This window comes from Oncorhynchus clarkii, chromosome 27 (genome assembly GCF_045791955.1).
Source record: "Oncorhynchus clarkii lewisi isolate Uvic-CL-2024 chromosome 27, UVic_Ocla_1.0, whole genome shotgun sequence".
Classification (NCBI taxonomy): Eukaryota; Metazoa; Chordata; class Actinopteri; order Salmoniformes; family Salmonidae; genus Oncorhynchus; species Oncorhynchus clarkii.
The window spans coordinates 14,603,434-14,629,443 of record NC_092173.1 but is presented as its reverse complement, the minus strand read 5'-3'; the positions used below and the strand labels follow the sequence as shown (position 1 = coordinate 14,629,443).

The window sequence follows — 26,010 nt, the reverse complement described above, 5'->3', positions numbered from 1 at the left end:
TTCCAGGTTCTATCTGGAAGCAAAAATAGTTATCCTATGTGGACAGCCAAAGAACTCTTTTGGAATCCTTTTTTCTAAGAGAGTAGGGAGTAAATTGCTCTCGTCCAATGAAAAGTCCCAGCACCTTACAGTCATTTTAATCTCCTCCAAAATATGCTAGTGACTCAAGGTGAAGTTGTTTCTATAGGCGTTGTGAGAACAAGTCAGGATTTCTTTAGACAGAAGAATGACTGCCTTGTGTCCTGCTAGGAGTGGTTGACAGCACACACAGAGAGAGAGAGAGAGAGAGAGAGAGAGAGAGAGAGAGAGAGAGAGAGAGAGAGAGAGAGAGAGAGAGAGAGAGAGAGAGAGAGAGAGAGAGAGAGAGAGAGAGAGAGAGAGAGAGAGAGAGAGAGAGAGAGAGCAGAGCAGAGTACAGGACACATTGCTTTCTCCCTCTTTTTGTCATGACAGTGTGATGTGAGAGAGTGTGTTCGGGACAGGGGAGAGACGAAGAAAAACAAACTCCTGCTGCACCTCTCCCTCTATTTGGATTCCATCCAGGATATTTTTTGTTTGGGTTTTGCTGTACATGAAGAAGACTGACAGTGGTGCACTCTACGTGACAAGCTGTGTGTTTGCTAAGTCCTGCTGTTTTTCTTTTGTTGTTACTGGAAACTTGCCCTTAGGTAAAGTAAACTTCCATCATGCTTTGTTAGAAGGATTTACTTTTTCAGACTGACAATCAGCTGGGAGAGAAGTGGTGTATAAAAGACTCCAGGTGAGACACATTACTCACTTTGTGTTGGCTGCATGTGTAGATCTGTCAGTAGTCTAAAGGTTCATTGATGAGTTTGTCTATTTGCATGTTATTCAATATAGTTTATTCTGTATTTTCTGTTGCTGGTTTAAAAGGAGGGAGAATCATGAATGAATTAACTAATGAGTGGATCATGCGCTTGTTATTCTTGTGATACTTTATTATTGAATTATAAGGGGTTTAAACAAACTGAGCTAAATATATAACACAATTTTATAATTGGTTGAGATTGTGGAGGAATTGTATAGTCACTCTTGGTTGGATATCATTGGTTGGATAGCATCTGGTTGTTTGTGTTAATGCCAACCTACATGAGTGGGTCCTGTGACTGGCCATGGCTTATCAGAGCCTCAGACAGACACAACACAAGCCTAGGTTGTCCTCCCCTGAGTCTGCACACTCGAAGCTGAGATATACAGGGCAGATTAACTAGGTATTGTTTGGCTAGTTGGCTACGATGGAGACCAACAGACAATGATCATGTCTGTGTACCTCTGCCTCTTCTAACTGTTCTCTCATAGTCTCTTTGCAGATTCTCTTATAAGGGTGGGGAGAGGGACAAAAGGATAGAGAGAGAAAGACAGAGAGAGGGAGACATGGGGGAGACAGAGGAAGAGAGAGAGAGGGCACAGACCCGTTACAAAGGCAACAGTCATTGCCATGTTTAGTCCCTTCTTCTTCCCACCCCTCAAACAGTGGATGCTATTGAGATAAATAGAGGGAGTGGTTTTACAGTGGGTCAGACACGTCTTGGGGGCCTAGCAGACAGGGAAATGCTCTCTAGACATTGACTTAAACTGCAATAATAACTCCTTTGTTATGGAAGGTTGTTTTGTTATGTTCACACAGCAATCAGGGCCATGTCGTCAAATGTGACTGTGTTGTTCCACCAGTCCGACTTCTAATGTGTGTACTTTGACTGACCTGTTCCTAATTTCATTATTTTATTTAACCTTTATTTAAAATAGGCATGTCAGTTAAGAACAAATTCTTATTTACAATGACGGCCTACACCGGCCAAACCAGGAAGACGTTGGGCCAATTGTGCACCGCCCTATGGGACTTCCAATCACGGCCGGTTGTGATACAGCCTGGATACGAACTAGGGTGTCTGTAGTGACGCCTTTAGCACTGAGATTTAATGTCTTAGACCGCTGCGCCACTCGGTAGCCCCATTGCTTATTGCTGTTGGCTACCCTGAATGTGAGAGCCTTTTTGATACATTATAACTGTCTTAATAAGATGCATGATCCCTTTACCCCGTTAGAGAAATGTACTGTACTGACAGAACAGAAATAAGTGGTCTACTCTGGTGTGCTCAAGCGGTTACGGATGCTTCCTTCAGTGCACATGTATGCTGGTGTTGGTGTGAGGTCAAATCTGGCCAATGCCCTTCTAACCCAGTAACACACTTTCTCCTTACTTCCCTGTCCTTCTTCACGGTCAGATCAAATAGGTTATTTTTGATGGATATACAGTGCCTTGCGAAAGTATTCGGCCCCCTTGAACTTTGCGACCTTTTGCCACATTTCAGGCTTCAAACATAAAGATATAAAACTGTATTTTTTTTGTGAAGAATCAACAACAAGTGGGACACAATCATGAAGTGGAACGACATTTATTGGATATTTCAAACTTTTTTAACAAATCAAAAACTGAAAAATTGGGCGTGCAAAATTATTCAGCCCCTTTACTTTCAGTGCAGCAAACTCTCTCCAGAAGTTCAGTGAGGATCTCTGAATGATCCAATGTTGACCTAAATGACTAATGATGATAAATGCAATCCACCTGTGTGTAATCAAGTCTCCGTATAAATGCACCTGCACTGTGATAGTCTCAGAGGTCCGTTAAAAGCGCAGAGAGCATCATGAAGAACAAGGAACACACCAGGCAGGTCCGAGATACTGTTGTGAAGAAGTTTAAAGCCGGATTTGGATACAAAAAGATTTCCCAAGCTTTAAACATCCCAAGGAGCACTGTGCAAGCGATAATATTGAAATGGAAGGAGTATCAGACCACTGCAAATCTACCAAGACCTGGCCGTCCCTCTAAACTTTCAGCTCATACAAGGAGAAGACTGATCAGAGATGCAGCCAAGAGGCCCATGATCACTCTGGATGAACTGCAGAGATCTACAGCTGAGGTGGGAGACTCTGTCCATAGGACAACAATCAGTCGTATATTGCACAAATCTGGCCTTTATGGAAGAGTGGCAAGAAGAAAGCCATTTCTTAAAGATATCCATAAAAAGTGTTGTTTAAAGTTTGCCACAAGCCACCTGGGAGACACACCAAACATGTGGAAGAAGGTGCTCTGGTCAGATGAAACCAAAATTGAACTTTTTGGCAACAATGCAAAACGTTATGTTTGGCGTAAAAGCAACACAGCTGAACACACCATCCCCACTGTCAAACATGGTGGTGGCAGCATCATGGTTTGGGCCTGCTTTTCTTCAGCAGGGACAGGGAAGATGGTTAACATTGATGGGAAGATGGATGGAGCCAAATACAGGACCATTCTGGAAGAAACTGATGGAGTCTGCAAAAGACCTGAGACTGGGATGGAGATTTGTCTTCCAACAAGACAATGATCCAAAACATAAAGCAAAATCTACAATGGAATGGTTCAAAAACAAACATATCCAGGTGTTAGAATGGCCAAGTCAAAGTCCAGACCTGAATCCAATCGAGAATCTGTGGAAAGAACTGAAAACTGCTGTTCACAAATGCTCTCCATCCAACCTCACTGAGCTCGAGCTGTTTTGCAAGGAGGAATGGGAAAACATTTCAGTCTCTCGATGTGCAAAACTGATAGAGACATACCCCAAGCGACTTACAGCTGTAATCGCAGCAAAAGGTGGCTCTACAAAGTATTAACTTAAGGGGACTGAATAATTTTGCACGCCCAATTTTTCAGTTTTTGATTTGTTAAAAAAGTTTGAAATATCCAATAAATGTCGTTCCACTTCACGATTGTGTCCCACTTGTTGTTGATTCTTCACAAAAAAATACAGTTTTATATCTTTATGTTTGAAGCCTGAAATGTGGCAAAAGGTCGCAAAGTTCAAGGGGGCCGAATACTTTCGCAAGGCACTGTATATTTATATATTGTATACAATAGAGACTACCTGTCATATAGCATATTTATCTTTCTTTCATCTAATGAGTAGTTTCCCAAGCTGTGAGGATGCCTGTCTGTGAGAGAGTGTTATTGTTATAAACGGCTGTGTGAGGCTGGGACTTCAGGCCTTTCTAACAGCTGCAATATCTGGGCTTCACACACTACCAGGCGGTGCCTGTCTTTGTAGATGCTGCAGACTGGGTGACCTCTACTAAAAGCTCTTTCCTCATGTGATTTCCTTTCTTCACTCTTCTTCTTCTTTTATGTCTCGCCTCGAGGCAAGCGCTTCATCCAAAACAAAGAGATAATCAGTTTCTGCCCGAATCGTCCTTTGCAATCTTTTTTTCTATTTCATAGTCGGTTATTGCCTGTTTGCAAGGCCTTGGAAAGTGAGCTCAGCATCAGTCTTCACATTGTTCTCTTCAAATTGGTGTTTCCAATGGCTCAGTGAGGTAGAGCATGGTGCTAGCAACACCAGGGTTATGGGTTCCATTGCTGCTTGGTCCAGATATACACACTGTTGCTTAGATGAAAGCGCCTGCTAACTGACCATATTAGCATTCACAGATTTGTTTGGCGGTAGTTAGTTTACAATGAATGAAACCCAAAATTAGCTGATCATCATCATTACTGCTCCTATATATATATGAGAACACGCCAGACTGATGGTTGGGGTGTTTTCCAAATGTGTTGTCATGGTAACACATGGTTGGCAGTCCAAATGAGATGATGTCATCACGTGAGGCACTGGTGACATTTACAGCAGTTGAATAGTGCACCTGTTGTCATTTTCTCCAAGGAAACCGCTCTCTCTCTGGCTACTTGTCTGGAAAATGTCTCATTATAGGCCACATCAATTGAATACACATGAACACAGGATGCTTGTCCAAAACAAGAACTACATTACTATGAAATATTGCAGGCTTTCGATTCATATTCACCAGGTTGGAATCTGTGATTCTGAATATCTGAATATGAGCAATTAGAAATAGACTTGTTTTGGGAAGGAGATTCCTGAATGTAGCAGAGGGGGAGTAGAGGATTGCTGTCCATCCATCCATCCATCCATCCATCCAGAGGATCGGTTTCCATTAATTAAAGGGATATATCCCACACTGTCGTTTCCTCCCCACCCCAACCCTGCTTCCACCTCTTCCCTGTTACTCCGTCTTCCCATAGTGCTGTCCTTAGCAACAACAACAAGCAATACCTTTTCCTCTACACACCGGACTGGGTTTGAGTTGGACATTTCTATGGATTTCTGAACTCATTTGTGAAGACCTCTCTCTTGTAACTGACTGACATTTACCACTTGAGGAAGAGGAGGACCAATCTAGAGTCAAAAGGAGAAAGGGGAGGACGAGTCTGTGACACTCTCGACAAGCAACATACTGTGTGAAAGGGTTGCCTTTTAACTCCAAAAACGAGGGAGGGTGGCTGCTGTTTTGTTGCACTGACACACAGGGCCTTGTGTACTTGTTACTCCGCTTATTCTGGCAAAACCACGTTCAAATTCCTGGCTCGCTGCTCCTCTTTGTCTGTTTTTCTCTAAGAAGGGGGACTGCAAGATTAATGAATAGACCAAGGAGTCTATCAAAGGACTGTTGGCGAGGCACAGCCTGGCACCAAAGAAGGTGGCACCAGTTGACACTCCAGCCAAACATCACCTGGCTGGTATAGAGTTACAGACTTTTAGATTTGCTTGGAGAAAGAGAAGTATTGCATTTGCCTGCTGTCGTTTCCATTTGGAGAATTCTCAGTTGGAGAAGAAGGAACTCTGTGTATACCATAGGAGCAAGTCCTGGGATAGTCTGTTTTGAGGATCCAGTAAGCCATGGCACCAGCGTTTCTGCCCACTGACCTGAGCGATGGAGCATTATCTCTGTTCAGCTAACATTGGGGTCAACATATTTCTGCCGTCAAATCCCCAAACTAAAATCCAGGTTGTACCGAAGGTAAGTAGGAGTATAGAGATTAAATTGTGGCGATGGATAAATGAATAAGGAAAACATTTGATACTTTAGTGAGCCTCATAGTTGGCATGTTGTGAAACATGTTGTGAAACATGTTGTGAAACATGCTCAGAAGGGCATGTATTGGCTGAGCTTAGATTAACGTAGGGTAACTGATTGTCATTTAATGTCTCATTGTATAACAAAAACAGTTGGACTGTGGAAATGGAAAGTAGAAATGGTGAATTTGGAGACCAGATGTGTATACTAATCAACATGGTTCCCCCTCACTCTCTCTCGCTCATTCTCTCTTTACATCATGTGGTTACGATATCAGTTGCTATTTCCCAAAGGTTATCGGTCAGCTCTGTTCTCACACACATTGTCCAATAATTCCCTGGGGGTTTCCCTGGCCATGTGCTGTCTGTATCAGCATGTGTGGTGGGGCAACTGTATGGGGTGGCTGAGCCCTGTAACCCAGTGGAGTGGAGGAGGGTCCAGTCACCTAGTCCATTCCCTCTCTCCTCTGGGGGATTATGGACATTGAAAAGAGCTCTTTGTGCCGACCAGCACTGGAATTTCCGTAGAGCTCCGTGTCTTTGGGAAACAAACAGCCAAAGTCAACGGAACTTTTGAGCAATAACCTGCTTTTGGAATACCAGGGAATACCACTCTAACTCTCAAAGTCCCTCTGCCCTATCCCCTAATGGTAGTAGGGAAATATCGGAGCCTGAGAAAGAATGACTCACTCCCTAACGGTTGCACTTGCATTTAAGCCAGGGGTTTAGTTTTAGTCAAGCTTGCCATGCTGGTCATGCATTTATTAGATAGCAGTAGATTGCGGACAACAAGTGTTTTTGCATGTGAAGGATATATTTTGTATGGAAATGTTAATCCGATAATTATAGTGTCCCTCTTCTATCCACTGAGCTGCTCACTGTAGTTTCAGTATTTGTTGGTGTGAGTTGTTGTTCAAACTACAAAGGGAAGCACATCCACGAGCTGCCCAGTGACATGAGCCTACCAGCGAGCTAAATTACTTCTATGCTCACTTCGAGGCAAGCAACACTGAAGCATACATAAGAGCATCAGCTGTTCCAGATTACTGTGTGATCACGCTTTCTGTAGCTGATGTGAGTAAGACCTTTAAACAGGTCAACATTCACAAGCCCGCAGGGCCAGATGGATTACCAGGATGTATTCTCCAAGAATGCGCTGACCTACTGGCAAGTGTTTTCACTGGCATTTTCAACCTATCCCTGACTGAGTCTGTAATGCCAACATGTTTCAAGCGGACCACCATAGTCCCTGTGCCCAAGAACACTAAGGAACCTGCTTAAATGACTACATACCCGTACCACTCACGTCTGTAGCCATGAAGTGGTTTGAAAGGCTGGCCATAGCTCACATCAAATACCATTATACCAGAAACCCTAGACCCACTCCAATTTGCATACCGCCCCAACATATCCCAGATGATGCAATCTCTATTGCACTCCACACTGCCCTTTCCCACCTGGACAAAATTAACACCAATGTGAGAATGCTATTCATTGACTATAGCTCAACGTTCAACACCAAAGTGCCCTCAAAGCTCATCACTAAGCTAAGGACCCTGGAACTAAACACCTCCCTCTGTAACTGAATCCTGTACTTCCTGACAGACCGCCCCCAGGTGGTATGGATAGGTAACAACACATCCGCCAAGCTGATCCTCAACACGGGGGTCCCTCAGGGATGCGTGCGCAGTCCCCTCCTGTACTCCCTGTAGACTCATGACTGCATGGCCAGGCATGACTCCAACACCATCGTTAAGTTTACCAATGACACAACAGTGGTAGGCCTGATCACCGACAATGATGAGACAGCCTATAGGGAGGAGATCAGAGACCTGGTCGTGTGGTGCCAGGATAACAACCTCTCCCTCAACGTGATCAAGACAAAGGAGATGATTGTGGACTATAGAAAAAGGAGGACCAAGCACTCCCCTATTCTCATCAACGGGGCTGTAGTGAAGCAGGTTTAGAGCTTCAAGTTCCTTGGTGTCCACATCAACAACAAACTATCATGGTCCAAACACACCAAGACAGTTGTGAAGAGGGCACGACAAAGCCTATTCCTCCTCAGGAAAATATTTGGCATGGGTCCTCAGATCCTCAAAAAGTTCTACAGTTGCATCATCGAGAGCGTGACGGGTTGCATCACTGCCTGGTATGGCAACTGCTCGGCCTCCGACCGCAAGGCACAGAGGTATAGGACCTCTATAGCAGGCGGTGTCATAGGAAGGCCCTAAAAACTGTTAAAGATTCCAGCCACCTTAGTCTTAGACTGTTCTCTCTGCTACCACACGGCAAGCGGTACCGGAGCGCCAAGTCTATGTCCAAAAGGCTTCTTAACAGCTTCTACCACCAAGCCATAAGACTCCTGAACAGCTAATCAAATGGCTACCCATAGTATTTGCATTGCCCCCCCACACCCCCTCTTTTACGCTGCCGCTACTCTGTTGTTTAACTGTACCGGTACCCCCTGTATATAGCCTCCACATTGACTCTGTACCGGTACCCCCTGTATATAGCCTCCACATTGACTCGGTACCGGTACTCCCTGTATATAGCCTCCACATTGACTCGGTACCGGTACTCCCTGTATATAGCCTCCACATCGACTCTGTACCGGTACCCTTTGTATATAGCCTCCACATCGACTCTGTACCGGTACCCCCTGTATATAGCCTCCACATTGACTCTGTACCGGTACCCCCTGTATATAGCCTCCACATTGACTCTGTACCGGTACCCCCTGTATGTAGCCTCCACATTGACTCTGTACCGGTACCCCCTGTATGTAGCCTCCACATTGACTCTGTACCGGTACCCCCTGTATATAGCCTCCACATTGACTCTGTACCGGTACCCCCTGTATATAGCCTCCACATTGACTCTGTACCGGTACCCCCTGTATGTAGCCTCCACATTGACTCTGTACCGGTACCCCCTGTATGTAGCCTCCACATTGACTCTGTACCGGTACCCCCTGTATATAGCCTCCACATTGACTCTGTACCGGTACCCCCTGTATATAGCCTCCACATTGACTCTATACCGGTACCCCCTGTATATAGCCTCCACATTGACTCTGTACCGGTACCCCCTGTATATAGCCTCCACATTGACTCTGTACCGGTACCCCCTGTATATAGCCTCCACATTGACTCTGTACCGGTACCCCCTGTATATAGCCTCCACATTGACTCTGTACCGGTACCCCCTGAATATAGCCTCCACATTGACTCTGTACTGGTACCCCCTGTATATAGCCTCCACATTGACTCTGTACCGGTACCCCCTGTATATAGCCTCCACATTGACTCTGTACCGGTACCCCCTGTATATAGCCTCCACATTGACTCTGTACCGGTACCCCCTGTATATAGCCTCCACATTGACTCTGTCCCGGTACCCCCTGTATATAGCCTCCACATTGACTCTATTCCGGTACCCCCTGTATATAGCCTCCACATTGACTCTGTACCAGTACCGCCTGTATATAGCCTCCACATTGACTCTGTACCGGTACCCCCTGTATATAGCCTCCACATTGACTCTGTACCGGTACCCCCTGTATATAGCCTCCACATTGACTCTATACCGGTACCCCCTGTATATAGCCTCCACATTGACTCTGTACCGGTACCCCCTGTATATAGCCTCCACATTGACTCTGTACCGGTACCCCCTGTATATAGCCTCCACATTGACTCTGTACCGGTACCCCCTGAATGTAGCCTCCACATTGACTCTGTACCGGTACCCCCTGTATATAGCCTCCACATTGACTCTGTACCGGTACCCCCTGTATATAGCCTCCACATTGACTCTGTACCGGTACCCCCTGTATATAGCCTCCACATTGACTCTGTACCGGTACCCCCTGTATATAGCCTCCACATTGACTCTGTACCGGTACCCCCTGTATATAGCCTCCACATTGACTCTGTACCGGTACCCCCTGTATATAGCCTCCACATTGACTCTGTACAGGTACCCCCTGTATATGGCCTCGCTATTGTTATTTTACTGCTGTTCTTTAATTATTTGTATTTTACATTTTTTACACTTATTTTTCTTAAAACTGCATTGTTGGTTAAGGGCTTTTAAGTAAGCATTTCACTGTTGTCTTTGGCGCATGTGGCAAATTCAATTTGATTTGATTTTGATCTGGTAATGATCACAATTGACTGAATAACGGCCACAAATAAGTTATAAAGCATTATGACACATGTATGCGTTAACTAATTAAAGTGTCGTACCTTTCACAAAGGGTATGATGATCTTGTGAGTCTGTGTTCTGTAGCTCTGCTGTTCCCCACGGTGGAGCAGGTGGTGTGTTTAGCCTGCAGCAGAGAGTGGCTGTGGTCCAAAACGGATAGCTCTGGGCCAGGGCACTGAGCCTGTGTGTTTAGAGCACACCATCAGCTGAGGAAAGAATGCCAAAAACTCTTCCAGGCAATGCAGAGTATGTCAATATTGATATCATTGCTTTATTTTCATTTTGACCCGTGTTTTTTTAGCTGCTTATGGAACATGTGGTCGGTTGGTTCAACACTCCTATTATTCCTACAGAACGATTCATTGTAAATCAGAAATAGTTGCACTTTAGAAAATGTAACTCGGCATCAGAAGCGCAAGTGACCATTTAGTTGAAACATCATTGTGCATATCAAATCTCCAATTTAATGTTTAAAACATCTGCATCTGTTGTTAGCTAATGTTAAATGTCCTGTTTGCATTTTTGTCTGTTGCACCCTGATCTCTTGGACGGGTTTCCTGAACTACACACAGAGATCCTTGTATCCCTTATATCCCCCTGTACCTTATAAGAAAGTGACAGAGGACCTATCGGACCTGGAGGCCACTATCGGACCTGGGGGCCACTATCGGACCTGGGGGTCACTATCAGACCTGGAGGACACTATCGGACCTGGGGGCCACTATCGGACCTGGCCTTGGCCTCAGCCCTACAGGAAAAGCTGCCTCTGTCGGCCATACAGGATGTCCACATATAGTGGCACAGGACCGTTGAGTCTTCTGGCTGTCCTCCTTTGTTTGTCATCATCTTCCTCTTGCTTTCACTCTGTCTTTCCTTGATCCTTCCGTGAAGAGATACAATCTCTTATATGGTTCACAGTTCACACAACAAGTCCATCTACTGACTTTCTCAAGGTCTATTTTCTTAAATTATTGCCTGATTTTACAATAAGGTTTTTCATAGGTGCTTTCATAAGATTTTGCTTGTTAAATGGAGAATTTTATGAGAAAGTACCATCATACTGGCCAGTTTTATCTATACATGGCGACCATAACTTGAGTTAAATACTGTGCATTGCTCACTAAACATATAGCCATAAACAACACTTTTAGCCATGTGCAAAAGTGGAAACCATTTATTCTGTCTGGGAGGCCACATCCATTGGCTGTATCCCGTTTACCAATGCTATTCATGAATCCATTCTTAGATTTCTGTTATGCTTTGAAAGCTTTGGATGGCGTTACAACGAATCGTGAAACACTAAATAAATCCAAACTTGTGAGGCCAGTTATCCAGTTAAGAAGATTGTCTATACTGAGATTCTCTTTTTTACTATGTTAGACTGACCAACCCCAACCACTGACCCTGATTGGCATTTTACACTGCCTATTCCAGATTCCCTTTGTTCTCTGTGGCCTATAATAAACAGTCATATATCTCGCTGGTGCTAAAGAGAAGGAGAGTAGGGAGGGAAGCCTTTGAGGCTGTTCACTGTTTAGCACCCTGTACGGTGTACATATTAGGACATACACCCCTCCTGCCTGTCCCAGGTGTCCTAATGATCGTAATGATGCAATCAGCCCATGTTAAACAGCATGATCTAAGCAAGAGGAGTGGTTAGATAGAGGAGTGGTTAGGTAGAGGAGTGGTTTGGCGTCAGGCCCTTTTAACACTCGGAGAAGCAGCTACTAAGGTCAGAGGTCACTGGAGGTGAAAGGAAGGGATGGATGAGGGAATCACTCCCATCAACACTTCCCTTGTCACATTGCCTCTCCCACACATCCTCATCAGGTCCGTGTTCAGTAGGGACAAATGTTTTGAAATGAGGAGGTACATACTTACCTGAACTTGTCCAATGAAAAAGCTTTTTCCATTACCCTTTCCGTTGCATTTTAAAATGTTTAAACGGTGTGTCCTACTGAACGCGACACAGGTGGAAACAATGACACATTTTGTGATTATCAATGGTAATATTTGCAGGAAAAAAGCATTAAAGGAAAAAATCCTACCGTCTGTATTTCTGTATTTCGAAAGTGACAGAGCATTCGGAAAGTATTCAGACCCCTTGACTTTCTCCACATTATGTTACGTTACAGCCTTATTGTAAAATGGATTAAATAAAAAATGTTGCTCATCAATCTACAGACAATGCCCCATAATGACAAAGCGAAAACAGGTTTTTAGACATTTTTGAAGATGTATTAAAAATAAAACACAGAAATACCTTATTTACATAAGTATTCACCTTTCCTATGCAACTAAATTTAGCTCAGGTGCATCCTATTTCCATTGATCATCCTTGAGATGTTTCTACAACTTGAACGGAGCCCACCTGTGGTAAATTCAATTGATTGGACATGATTTGGAAAGACACACACCTGTCTATGTAAGGTCCCACAGTTGACAGTGCATGTCAGAGCAAAAACCAAGCCATGAGGTCGAAGTAATTGTCCGTAGAGCTCCGAGACAGATTTGTGTCGAGGCACAGATCTGGGGAAGGGTACCAAAAAATGTCTGCAGCATTGAAGGTCCCCAAAAACACAGTGGCCTCCATCATTCTTAAAAGGAAGGAGTTTGGAAGCACTAAGACACTTCCTAGAGCTGGCCACCCTGCCAAAATTAGCAATGGGGGAGAAGGGCCTTGGTCAAGGTGACCAAGAACCTGATGGTCTGACAGAGCTAGATTGATGAGGGAAAAAAACAATTGAATCCATTTTAGAATAAGGCTGTAACGTAACAAAATGTGGAAAAAGTCAAGGTGTCTGAATACTTTCCGACTGCACTGTATATATCTTGAAAACTTGATTGCTGACCGACAAAACATTTTAGGACGATATCAACAATGGACTAATGAAACAAATATCAAAATAGAGTTTTTGGGTGGAATCTTCCATCATGCATTTGGTCTTCTTAGAAATACCTAAGAAATAATTGATAAATAAATAACCTTCAAAATTAAAGTTGGTTTTGTGAGTTGTAGAGCTATACTCATGGCACTTATTGTACAGGTAACTGCCAAAATAAAGGAAACACTTGAGTAAATGTATGGTTCTTGAGTTAATTAAGCAATTAACATCCTATCATTCTTAAGGTCATGTATGAAAATAATGTGTCCCATTATTTTGTCTACCATGGCTAGAACAAGACATCTCAGTGACTTTGAAAGAGGTGACTCAAATGAGCATAGGGTGTTTAAGGTGTGTGTGTGTGTGTGTGTCAGTCACTAGAGCTCAACCAAATTGAATGCTTATGGGGGATTATGGAGCGGTGGAGTGGTGCAAAACGCCAAATGATGGAATTTCTCAAGGAAAAATGGTGTTGCATCCCTCCAATAGGGTTCCAGACACTTGTAGAATCAATGCCAAGGCGCCTTGAAGCTGTTCTGGCGGCTCGTGGTGGCCTAATGCACTATTAAGACACTTTTTGTTGGTGTTTCCTTTATTTTGACAGTTACCTGTATAGTGATTTGTGTACAATCGTGGCCAAATGTTTTGAGAATGACACAAAATATACATTTTCACAAAATTTGCTGCTTCAATGTCTTTAGACATTTTTGTTCGATGTTACTATGGAATACTGAAGTATAATTACAAGCATTTCTTAAGTGTCAAAGGCTTTTATTGACAATTACATGAAGTTGATGCAAAGATTCAATATTTGCAGTGTTGACCCTTCTTTTTCAAGCTCTCTGCAATCCGCCCTGGTATGCTGTCAATTCACTTCTGGGCCACATCCTGACTGATGGCAGCCCATTCTTGCATAATCAATGCTTGGAGTTTGTCAGAATTTGTGGGGTTTTGTTTGTCCACCTGCCTCTTGAGGATTGACCACAAGTTCTCAAGGGGATTAAGGTCTGGGGAGTTTCTGGCCATGGACCAAAAATATCAATGTTTTGTTCCCCGAGCCACTTAGTTATCACTTTTGCCTTATGGCAAGGTGTTCCATCATGCTGGAAAAGGCATTGTTCATCACCAAACTGTTCCTGGATGGTTGGGAGAAGTTGCTCTCGGAGGATGTGTTGGTATCATTCTTTATTCATGGCTGTGTTCTTAGGCAAAATTGTGAGTGAGCCCACTCCCTTGGCTGAGAAGCAACCCCACACATGAATGGTCTCAGGATGCTTCACTGTTGGCATGGCACAGGACTGATGGTAGCGCTCACCTTGTCTTCTCCGGACAAGCTTTTTTCCTGATGCCCCAAACAATCGGAAAGGGGATTCATCAGAGAAAATGACTTTACCCCAGTCCTCAGCAGTCCAATTCCTGTACCTTTTGCAGAATATCAGTCTGTCCCTGATGTTTTTCCTGGAGAGAAGTGGCTTTGCTGCCCTTCTTGACACCAGGCCATCCTCCAAAAGTCGTCGCCTCACTGTGTGTGCAGATGCACTCACACCTGCAGATACACTCACACCTGCATGCTGCCATTCCTGAGCAAGCTCTGTACTAGTGGTGCCCCGATCCCACAGCTGAATCAACTTTAGGAGACAGTCCTGGCGCTTGCTGGACTTTCTTGGGCGCCCTGAAGCCTTCTTCATAACAATTGAACCGCTCTCCTTCAAGTTCTTGATGATCCAATAAATGGTTGATTTAGGTGCAATCTTACTGGCAGCAATATCCTTGCCTGTGAAGCCCTTTTTGTGCAAAGCAATGATGACGGCACGTGTTTCCTTGTAGGTAACCATGGCTGACAGAGGAAGAACAATGATCCCAAGCACCACCCTCCTTTTGAAGCTTCCAGTCTGTTATTCAAACTCAATCAGCCTGACAGAGTGATCTCCAGCCCTGTCCTCGTCAACACTCACACCTGTGTTAACGAGAGAATCACTGACATGATGTCAGCTGGTCCTTTTGTGGCAGGGCTGAAATGCAGTGTAAATGTTTTTTGGGGATTCCATTTAATTTGTATGGCAAAGAGGAACTTTGCAATTAATTGCAATTCATTTGATCACTCTTCATAACATTCTGGTGTATATGCAAATTGCCATCATACAAACTGAGGCAGCAGACTTTGAAAATGTATATTTGTGTCATTCTCAAAACTTTTGGCCACAACTGTATGGTGTGCTGTATTCTCAGCCCGAGAAAATATAAACTTTGTATGGGTGATAGACCATGGAAGGGTGTTGCCACAGAAGGGCACTTTCGCAATACCACATTTTAAATTGCCTCTCCTTCCATCTCATAAATTGAGTTCTTGTTTTGAGCTAAACCTACTTTTTGAACTGTTTTGCATTCCATGCAACAAAGTGTGACATTTTGCTCAAGCAAACGGCAGTAAGCAAAATAACCATAAACTCTTAATTTATTACTCTTTCTTCAGACAGATTTTAAATTAACCCCTCAATGTGGTTCTAATGTTGTTTGAAAATGCTTTATGTTGTGTTATTAGGAATTTACCAGTAGTTTACTAGTCCACCGAGTGAAAACCAGACCAAGTTAAACAACAGCGTGTAGCAGGACTTTTCATCACGTTCATGTAGTAACCATGGAAGTTATTTGTGTTGTATTTGTTTTCAGTGGCAACAGGTTTGGTCCCAACTCCTAGACTTCTAATACCACTTTGTTTCAGTAGGTTGTGTGCTTTCTTGTGATGCAATGGCTGTAGTAACTCTCAATATATCACTTGGGTCGATCACATAAAGTAGTATGATTGTCCCCCACAATGAAATCGGGGAGGGGCCTGTGGCTCTGTCTCCATCCGTTAGTACGTACATTGTTTGTCACACACGATATCTCAGACAGCACTGGCCTGATTTGGACTAAACTTGGGTGAATGATGTGTCTTACCATAGAGAGCTGGCATTTACAAAATTGTACTGATTGGCCAGATGGTGGCGGTATAACACGTGATAGAAAATGCGAAAGGTCATGCCCCTCCCTCCGTTTGACCTAAAGTCATGAAATTCGGCACATAGATTTCTCTCCTCACAAGGAAATAATTTGATTCAGGGACCCATAAGGTCATGATGGATTTTCCGCCATTTTGATTTTGTGAAAAACACTCCTTTGGCACCGAATGATCAATCTGCACAAAACTTGATATGTGGCATCTATGGACAAAGGTTTCTCAACGCAATACTTTCCAGACTAGTACCTAAAACAAAATGGCCGTTACTGACCAATATAAATTCACATGTTCGTGGTCTGGTACATAAATGCATATAAATCTGTCAAGGATATTCGTTGCCATAGAGATCCGTCATTTACAAAATTACACTGTTTGGCCCAAGGGGGCCGCAACATCATGTGTGTGGGGGACGACATGTTTACTGTTGCTTTCTTGCTTTGTATTCTTGTAGTAATATCCCCGTATTGTGCATATTGCATGAATCTTTCTATAATCTGATTTACGGTATCTGGTAAAGACTGCCTAAAAGATGCATGCTGGACCTCTTCCCACAGTTGTTTGCTATATTTCTGTGGCCCTAAAAACAGAAGGTGCTATTTGGCTCCAGCCACATCCAGTTGTGAATAGCTAAGGAACATTGCAGAGTAAAATTGTTGCCATAATCATATGTTCTTTGAAATGCCAAGTATTTATGTGCAGCCACTTGGTTTCCTATAGTAGGCTGTACATGGTGCCTACTACTAGAACTACTGTCCTCCCCTCTCTAACCTGTTCCCTGACATGTTGGCGTTCCAGTGTCCATACTAACATACCACTTAGCTACAATATGTGCCCAATACATTGCTTCATTCTAGAAGGTAAGCTAGTTTTGATATTGTAACAGGGCCATTTAGTGTCAAAGTCCATGCCAGCAAGCCCAATAATTGATTGCTTCATTCTAGGTAGTATGCTAGTGTGAATATTAGAAGTGTGAAACATCTCCGGGTGAGAAACACATCAGGCCTCAGGGAGAGATTGCTTACAGTTTATAGAGACAGTGAATATTTTATTACGAGAACAAAAACTAAAAGGATGAGGATAAAACAGTCATGTGAGCAGATATGGCATTTGTAACTGAATTTATCGATTGTTTATTCACCAGTAAATGTAACAGTACCTCATGAGTAACAGTCAAATGTCCTCATTGGCTTATTTGATTTCCTCCCCTTTGCGATCAGGCTCTTCTCATGTCTCTCTTACAGTTAGAGTAACACCCGTGTGTGTGTGTGTGTGTGTGTATGTGTTTGCGTGCGTGTGTGCGCGTGTGCGCGTGTGCGTGCGTGGGGTGGGGAAAGAAAAGGAGTGAGGGAGTTTATTTGGTGTCACGAGAGAGACGATTAGAACAAGGTGGTTCATCACCAGGTGGAGGAGGCAGGGCTCAGAGCTGGCAGAGGAAGATAAACCAGACATTGAAAATACCATCCTCTCCCTCTCTCTCTCTCTCCCACCTCAGTTCTAATGCCAGTGTTGAGTAATCCTCTGGGTAGGAAGGAACAGGAAGCCAATCATTACCCTGGAACTACAGGACACCATACGAGACTATTCATTTATATTCTAATAGCTATTTGTTTCAGATGCATCAGCATTTTGGAAGCTCACAAAGCGTCTCTTCATTTGAAATTCATGCCCATGGGTAGAGAATCTGTGGAGAATGTTGTCCCACGTGCATTCATATGCATGATAAAACCTGCAAATGCTGTGTTTGGATGGTAGGGAGAGGATATTCCAGAGCGTAGTTTGAGCGGAGGCGTTACTATATATCCAACTGTTAACCCTGTGGTTAAATGAAGGCATCATTTCATGTAGCTCTTTCTGACACCTACCCCTGACACAGGAATCTCCTCCTCCATGCAGTATAAAGGCCTAAAAAGGATTTTTGACATGAGCTACCGTAGGATGTCTAAGGAGGTCATATCTTGTTGTTAAGTCGAGGACGTTCAGTTCTACACTACCACTGCTGTTTAGGAGTTTCCCTGTCTTGACTAGTGGACGAAAATATGGAAGAAATTCCCAAATTCACAAATTTTCCACACTTCTCCCAGATAGTCATCAACGTGTCTGAGTGACTGATTTGTTTGACTCATGGGACAGTCGTGGGACTTGCCCCGCTATTGCCCATACCCGCATGCCTTCAGCAAGCCACAAGCTCCCTCCTTCCCTCCAACATTTCTGCTCTCCAACTCATATCCCCATCAACAAATATTCCTTAATGTGTGAGGGAAAGATCCATGCATGCTCATTTGAAAACAACGCCTGCCTTTATAGCAGTGACTCCAGGCCGCCATTCTTTGCATTGTTGCTCCTTTAATCTGTGTGCGTGTAGTTAGCAGTGGGCTGGTTCTTTAGAGCTCATCGATAGAGAAAAGGCTGTCAACAGTATTTGGACAGAGAGCGAGAGAGAGAGATGAGGCTTTGATGAATGTGATGGCATGTGGTGGGAACTGGCTGAGAATAGGGGCTGGAATCAGATCAAACCAGACTAGATCACAGAGATATATTGGATTAGACAGCGGCCTATTGTATGTTCTATCCAGCTCTCCAGTTGACCTACATTGCCTACATGGAGTTATTCTCTCTGTTGTTGCATGTTTGTATTTCTCTAATAGTGTTAATATACACTGTTTCTGCTTCATGGTCAACTCACTCTAAAGGCTACTTCTACCCCTCACCTCTCTTCCTCTCTCACTTTTCCCTTCCCTATTTTTCTCTGTCCTTTATACATTCCTATCTCCATCTGTTATCAGGGCTTGTGGCTGCCAGGCAGGAATGCGGGCTTAGTTCAGTGTAGCAAGCACAGACAGGTTGGTGTTGTAAATGGGAGCAGGTAGCGAATCAGCGGTGATTGTTGAGGTAGACGATACACCAGTAGGTAGAGCTGCTGGCAGGTAGTAGATACTGTAGCAGCTTTGAAGGAAGCTCTAATTCGCTCACTCGGTAGTTGAAAGCTAGAATTATTTCGCAAATGGAGGACGTGTATTTGCTGGACAACTGGCGAAAGGTAATTATTGGATCGCCCTACAACTACACTGTGAGATATGACAAGGGACGTGATGGCTATATCATGAGGTTACTGGGTCTCTCACATATTGTAGTTTCTTAGTATATATGGTCATGTGAAATATAACTTAGATTGAAGTGTTTTGTTCTGATCATAGTGTTTTTTTAATGCTTGACCCTGGGCGAAGACATGGAGGTCGATTAAGGCAGCCCCCCCGCACCTCTCGGATTCAGATGGGTTGGGTTAAATGCGGAAGACACATTTCAGTTGAACATTCAGCAGGATAACTGACTAGGTATCCCACTTTCCCTTTCCCTGTTGTCATTTCTATAGATAGATCAGATATTTTAGCTAATTTCTTGGCTGAGTTCTATCATGACAACAGGATAAACTTAATGATAAAGAACATTTGAATCTATGTTGTATATCGGGATGCATCAGAAACACATTTTCCAACCCTGCACAACATTTTAGGGATGCTAATTACTCTGAGAAGACTTCCACCCAAGACACTTAAATGTACAAAGATGACTATAAATATGGGTTGGTTAACATTGCTTGTGGTTTTCTCAACTAAATTTGCCCACAAGCCTCTAATTTCATAGATAATGGATGCATACGTGTTTTCTTAGTCTCACATACACTCACTCTCAAATCTGGTCAATTATAACACGTGTACAAATATAGACATGAAAAAGTATGCATAGCAATCTGTTGTGGGCCGACTCTGTGGACAAGCCAAAAAGCATTGAATAAGAGAGAAAGAATTTGTGGGATAAGGAGAGTGGAAGAGAGGGGTGGATGTAGTAGAGACTGATGGGAGGGCAGACAGACACAGACGGACAGACAGACAGACGCAAGGCGGCTGCTATGCATTCCTCTGGATGTGTCAGGTCTCAGGGGAGATCACCCTGTGTGTGTGTGTGTGTGTGTGTGTGTGTGTGTGTGTGTGTGTGTGTGTGTGTGTGTGTGTGTGTGTGTGTGTGTGTGTGTGTGTGTGTGTGTGTGTGTGTGTGTGTGTGAGAATGTGTGCCCACATATGTTTGTGTGGGTGTTTGTGTGTTCGTACGTACAGTACCAGTCATTCAAGGGTTTTTCCTTATTTGTACTATTTTCTACATTGTATGATAATAGTGAATAGATCAAAACTATGAAATAACACATATGGAATCATCTAGTAACCAAAAAAGTGTTTTAAAAAATTCAAAATATTTTTGGGATTCCTCAAAGAAGCCACCCTTTGCACACTCTTGATATTCTCTCAACCAGCTTCACCTAGAATGCTTTTCCATCTGTCTTGAAGGAGTTCCCACATATCCTGAGCACTAGTTGGCTAATGTTCCTTCATACTGTGTTCCAACTCATCCCAAACCATCTCAATTGGGTTGAGATTGGATGATTGTGGAGACCAGGTCATCTGATGGTCAGGTCATCCATCACTCTCCTTCTTGGTCAAATAGCCCTTACACAGCCTGGAGGTGTGTTGGGTCATTGTCCTGTTGAAAAACAAATAATAGTCCCACTAAGCACAAACCAGATGGGATGGCGTTTCGCTGCAGAATGCTGTGGTAGCCATGCTGGTTAAGTTTGCCTTGAATTCTAAATAAATCACAGATAGTGTCACCAGCAAAGCACCCCCACACCATCACACCGCCATGCTTCACGGTGTGAACCACACATGCGGAGGGAGATCTGTTCACCTACTCTGTGTCTCACAAAGACACGGCAGTTGGAACCAATAATCTCACATTTGGACTCATCAGTCCAAAGGACACATTTCCACCATTCTAATGTCCATTGCTCATGTTTCTTGGCACAAGCAAGTCTCTTCATATTATTGGTGACCTTAGTAGTGGTTTCGTTGCAGCAATTTGACCATGAAGGCCTGATTCACACAGTCTCCTCTGAACAGTTGACGTTCAGATGTGTCTTACTTGAACTCGGTGAAACATTTATTTGGGCTGCAATCTGAGCTGCAGTTAACTCTTATGAACTTATCCTCTGCAGCAGAGGTAACTCTGGGTCTTGCGTTCCTGTGGCGGTCCACATGAGAGCCAGTTTCGTCATAACACTTGATGGTATTTGCGACTGCACTTGAAGAAACTTTAAAAGTTCTTGAAATTTTCCGGATTGACTGACCTTCATGTCTTGTAGTAATGATGGCCTGTCATTTCTCTTTGCTTATTTCAGCTATTCTTGCCATAAAATGGACTTGGTATTTTACCAAATATGGCTTGGTATTTTACCAAATATGGCTTGGTATTTTACCAAATATGGCTTGGTATTTTACCAAATATGGCTTGGTATTTTACCAAATATGGCTTGGTATTTTACCAAATATGGCTTGGTATTTTACCAAATATGGCTTGGTATTTGACCAAATATGACTATCTTCTGTGTGCTAACCCTACCCTTGTCACAAGACAACTGATTGGCTCAAACGCAGTAAGACAATCCACAAAGGCACACTTGTTAATTGAAATGCACTCCAGGTGACTACCTCATGAAGCTGGTTGAGATAATGCCAAAAGTGTGCAAAGCTGTCATCAAAGCAAAGGGTGGCTACTTTGAAGAATCAATTTGTTCAAAACTTTTTGGGTTACTACGTGATTCCATATGTATTATTTCATAGTTTTGATGTCTTCACTATTATTATACAATGTAGAAAATAGTAACAATAAAGAAACACCCTGGAATGAGTAGGTGTGTCCAAACCTTTGACTGGTACTGTATGTGTGTGTTGACTGAGTTCTATAACAGGGGACATCAGCATTATTTGTGTGTAAACGTTGTCTGTCTCCCCGTGTGTGGTGTGTGTTCTCATCTAATGAATCACATTACTGACTCATCCTGGCTGAGAGGGGCTGAAGGGGGAATCCCAATCAGCAGTGTCTGTCTTTCTCTAAGCGTACTCATTGATAACTTGTAAGGTCTGACTTTTCACAGTCCCATTGGCCATGCCTAGTTAAACATTCTGGACCATTGTCTTTCACTTGCAATGTATAGAACCGTGCATGTACAGTATAAACGCCACATAAGACGAGACTTGACTGAAGACAGAGACACAAAGAGTAGATTAAGTGTTCATGTTGCCTTTTGTAAACAGCAGGAGTCAGTAACGGCAGAAGGCCTTTGAATCCTTTCATCGCTGTTAGTCTCCTTTCTTAGATGATCCTCTCACAGGTGTGTCATGTTTTGTTCCATAGGATCTTCATGTGTCAGAGGGCATGATCGACAACGCAGTGGATATGGACAGTCTGAACAGGAACTTGCCTGAACGCGGATGGCAGACCCATAAGGTGTTACAGGTGAGGTGTGTGTGTGTGTGTGTGTATATATATATATACTGAGTATACAAAACATTAAGAACACCTGCCCTTTCCATGACATAGACTGACCAGGTGAAAGCTATGATATCTAATTGATGTCACTTGTTAAATCCACTTCAATCAGGGGAGGTGAGGAGACCGGTTAAGTAAGGATTAAGCGTTGAGACAATTGAGAAGTGGATTGTGTATGTGTGCCATTCAGAGGGTGAATGGGCAAGACAAAATACTGAAGTGCCTTGTAACGTGGTATGGTAGTAGGTGCCATGCATACCGGTTTGTGTCAAGAACTGCAACGTTGCTAGTTTGTGTGTATTGTAGCGGTATTTATTAGAGAGGGGTAAAGAAAGATTTTGTTTGGGCGCCAGGCAGGTATTAACCATGCCGAAAGGAAAATAGTAGAATAGAGAGAGTACCACTACCAGACCCACACACATCAGCAGACGAGACTGCCTAGAGTGTAGCCTGTTAACCAGATAGCCAGTGGAGAGAAAAGAGAATACACACCATATAAAACCCACATCACAGCACAGGGGTAACCCCACCAAGAATACCTCATCAGCACAGGGGTAACCCCACCAAGAATACCTCATACAATAATAATAATAATGGCAGAGCAATTGAACAGCAACTTCATACAAGAAAGAACCCAGTCATCAACAGAGGATTTGCAATAACCTGTATTATCGTCCAGTGGAGGAGTGCAGAGGGTATGAATGTGGGGGGTGTTCATAGACACAAAGGCCTTAAAAATGTCCACAATCTTCTCGGCCACATGTCATTAGTACACCCACCTCAATACAGTTCAAATAACAATACACAACTTACAAGCAACTTCACATTTAACTAAAATGTCCACCCAAATACTTCTGGCAGGGCAATAATAGTACAGCCCTAATGAACTTCAATGGGAAATGCATTTAAAAAAATACTTTATAAACTACACACGCTGAAAATAAACCAAACTTCTGCAGCGTAGCACACACAATCAAACTGTCGCGCCAACCAAGAGCTCCTCCCCAAAGAGCTAAACGAGCTGTCTTTATTTCCTCCTTCCTTACTGCTGATGCGCTCTTAGTGAACCTGCCCTTCACTACCACTCTGTGATGAGTGTTCTCATAATGGGGAAGGGCACTTGGTCTGTGAGGCCATTGTGTGAGCGATACTAAAAACTTGGCAAGTGAAGTTGGAAACAAAACAAAATCCTGGCTGTCATCGTACTATGTAATTTGGTTTTATTTTTCCAATGTCAAACCATACCCGCTGCATTTTCTCCTCTGGATAACTGTGTCCACTGATGTGGCATGTCAAGGCTCCCTGAAGACTAACTAGATAAGAGAGAAATGGGTCTGTAACAACAAGCTGCCTCTGTACCCACCTGTTGTTAGTGTGGCTCTGTGTTGCTGAGTCCTGGGTTCAAATACTAGTTAAAATATCCATCTGGCAATCCAGGCAGTGCTTGACTTGGACTGAAATACATGTAGGTGCCAGTACTCATTGTGGGTGTCAGTACCATTTATATTCAGGAACTCTTAAATAATGGTTAGCTAATCTATATGATATTTGAGAGAGAGAGAGAGAGAGAGAGAGAGAGAGAGAGAGAGAGAGAGAGAGAGAGAGAGAGAGAGAGAGAGAGAGAGAGAGAGAGAGAGAGAGAGAGAGAGAGAGAGAGAGAGAGAGAGAGAGAGAGAGAGAGAGAGAGAGAGAGAGAGAGAGAGAGAGAGAGAGAGAGAGAGAGAGAGACTCTGGAGTGCCACAGGGGAGCAGTAGCACACAGGAAACTGCAGCTGGGTACCACTAACACAGTAGCCTATTCTGACATGCAGGAGAGAGACAATGATTAAACCAGCATAAGATCAAAGTGTAAAATATCAAAGAGAGGCTGATAGAAGAGACTGAACTTGTTACAGTAGGCCTTTGCCCTATCAAGCAGGAAACACTTGGATGCTCTTCAGAGAGGTCTTAGTAAGGTTTGGGGTTGTGTTCAGTAGGGCACACTGTAGCAAAACAAATTGGCAACGGTAAAACGTTTTGTCCCTACTGAACACCATCCTGATGACAAAGAGACCCTGTGGCATTTCAATATTTCATCACCACTACCTGCTACAAAATGGTGGCATGTGATTAGGCCTATTACTAGTCCAAAATGTAATTGCACTATCCCTCAAAGCACTCATGGGCCCTCATCTACTACATCTAGTCACTACTGCTAGCTGGCTTTTGCCTTAAAGCTATTATCATCTATCTCCCCAATTCTCTTCTCCTGGGCCCAGCTTTAACAGATTGATCTAATTGAAAGTAAATCATCCTATTTGGACAGCCATGGGTTGCCACCCAAAGGAGAGGCTGACTTCATGGTCTGTCGTAACGCTGCTTGGTGTGCAGATGGGTTGATTGTAACAGGTGAAGGAGAAAGATTATCATCAAGGCTATACAACAGACTCAAAGTAGCATGCCATACATTGGGCTAATGATCATTGGGTTCAACCATTTTACTCCCTCTAGTCTTCTACAGTACAATGTTAGAGTAGCCTTGGCATCAAATGAATTAATTTTGACTAAAAATGTCATGCAAACCCCACATGTGCAATACATTCAGAGAGATGCTATGCTGATGATGACAAAGAGGTTCTTCACAGCTTAGCTCATGTATGTCTTCCAGGAGGTAATGTCTCTTAATTGCAGTGCTTCAGTGGTTTCCAGCGAGTGCTGTTACCATGACAACATTTCCTTCTCCCAAAGCCGCATGCTGGTGTTTTTGCTCTGCGGGCATAACTAGGCTCCCTCACAGCTCACACTCTCTCTGTATAAAGCGATATGTAAACAGCACCAGCAGTCAGCTAGAGCAATGCCACCACACAGAGAAGACATTCATACAGGCTGGATGTCCCAGGGCTATGAAATGAACCGTAATGTAGGCCTGTGATCCAGTGTAGCTGCTAAAACAGCACTAAAACATATTGTTCTCATGAATTGAGAAGGAATGAAAGGGATCATTCTGAATAGCCAACACAGTCATATAATATCATGTTATGTACTGGCTGTTTGTCTGGATAGTGAACATTTTTGTGTGACTATCTTTTGCAGTGAAAGGGAGCATCCATCCATTTGGGATGCATTAATGGTTCGTCAGAAGGCCAACTGTAGCTTGAGGGTAGTTGTCTCTATTCTCTACCCCATTTAGCTTTTCCAAAACATTTGATGATATTAAGTCTGCTTCCAATCATTAACTTATACTGCCATATGAGGCCAAATGGAGCTAATGCAATGATAATTGAGTCTGTGACCTTTCTGTTCGTAGAGCACGCCACTGGATCTGTTTGAGAGTGGCAAGGCGCTGAAGGTCCAGGCAGAGCGCCCCCATCTGGTCAGTCTGGGAAGTGGCCGTCTCAGCACGGCCATCACACTGCTGCCCCTTCCTGAAGGTGAGCTAATATTGCTTCTATCCAAATGTCAAGGAATGTAGATAGGTGAGGTGTACGAATTTGGTTGGTCCTTACACCGCTTTTGCTGTTTCATATGTGTGCTTTTGAACAGTGAGGATTTGCATGCACACACACACAATGGAGCACAGAATACAAGAACATGCACATGCTCACACATCAGCCCCAGGAGCATACA

General features: G+C 43.5%; 1 protein-coding gene across 9 annotated transcripts in view; it reads left to right on the top strand.

The window, feature by feature from the left end:
- Positions 1-389: 389 nt before the first annotated feature.
- Positions 390-26,010, top strand: part of LOC139385551 (pleckstrin homology-like domain family B member 1) — a 106,490-nt gene continuing 80,869 nt past the window's right edge. For 4 of the 9 annotated variants that reach the window (XM_071130717.1, XM_071130705.1, XM_071130704.1 and 1 more), the window contains exons 1-3: positions 18,944-19,063; positions 22,270-22,371; positions 25,691-25,814. In XM_071130717.1, coding sequence (XP_070986818.1) covers positions 19,028-19,063; positions 22,270-22,371; positions 25,691-25,814 — 262 coding nt within the window. In that variant the 5' untranslated portion in view covers positions 18,944-19,027. Of the gene's footprint in view, positions 761-5,442; positions 5,875-18,943; positions 19,064-22,269; positions 22,372-25,690; positions 25,815-26,010 lie in introns of those variants that run through there. The other 5 variants (XM_071130703.1, XM_071130702.1, XM_071130714.1 and 2 more) reach the window with 4 other exon arrangements.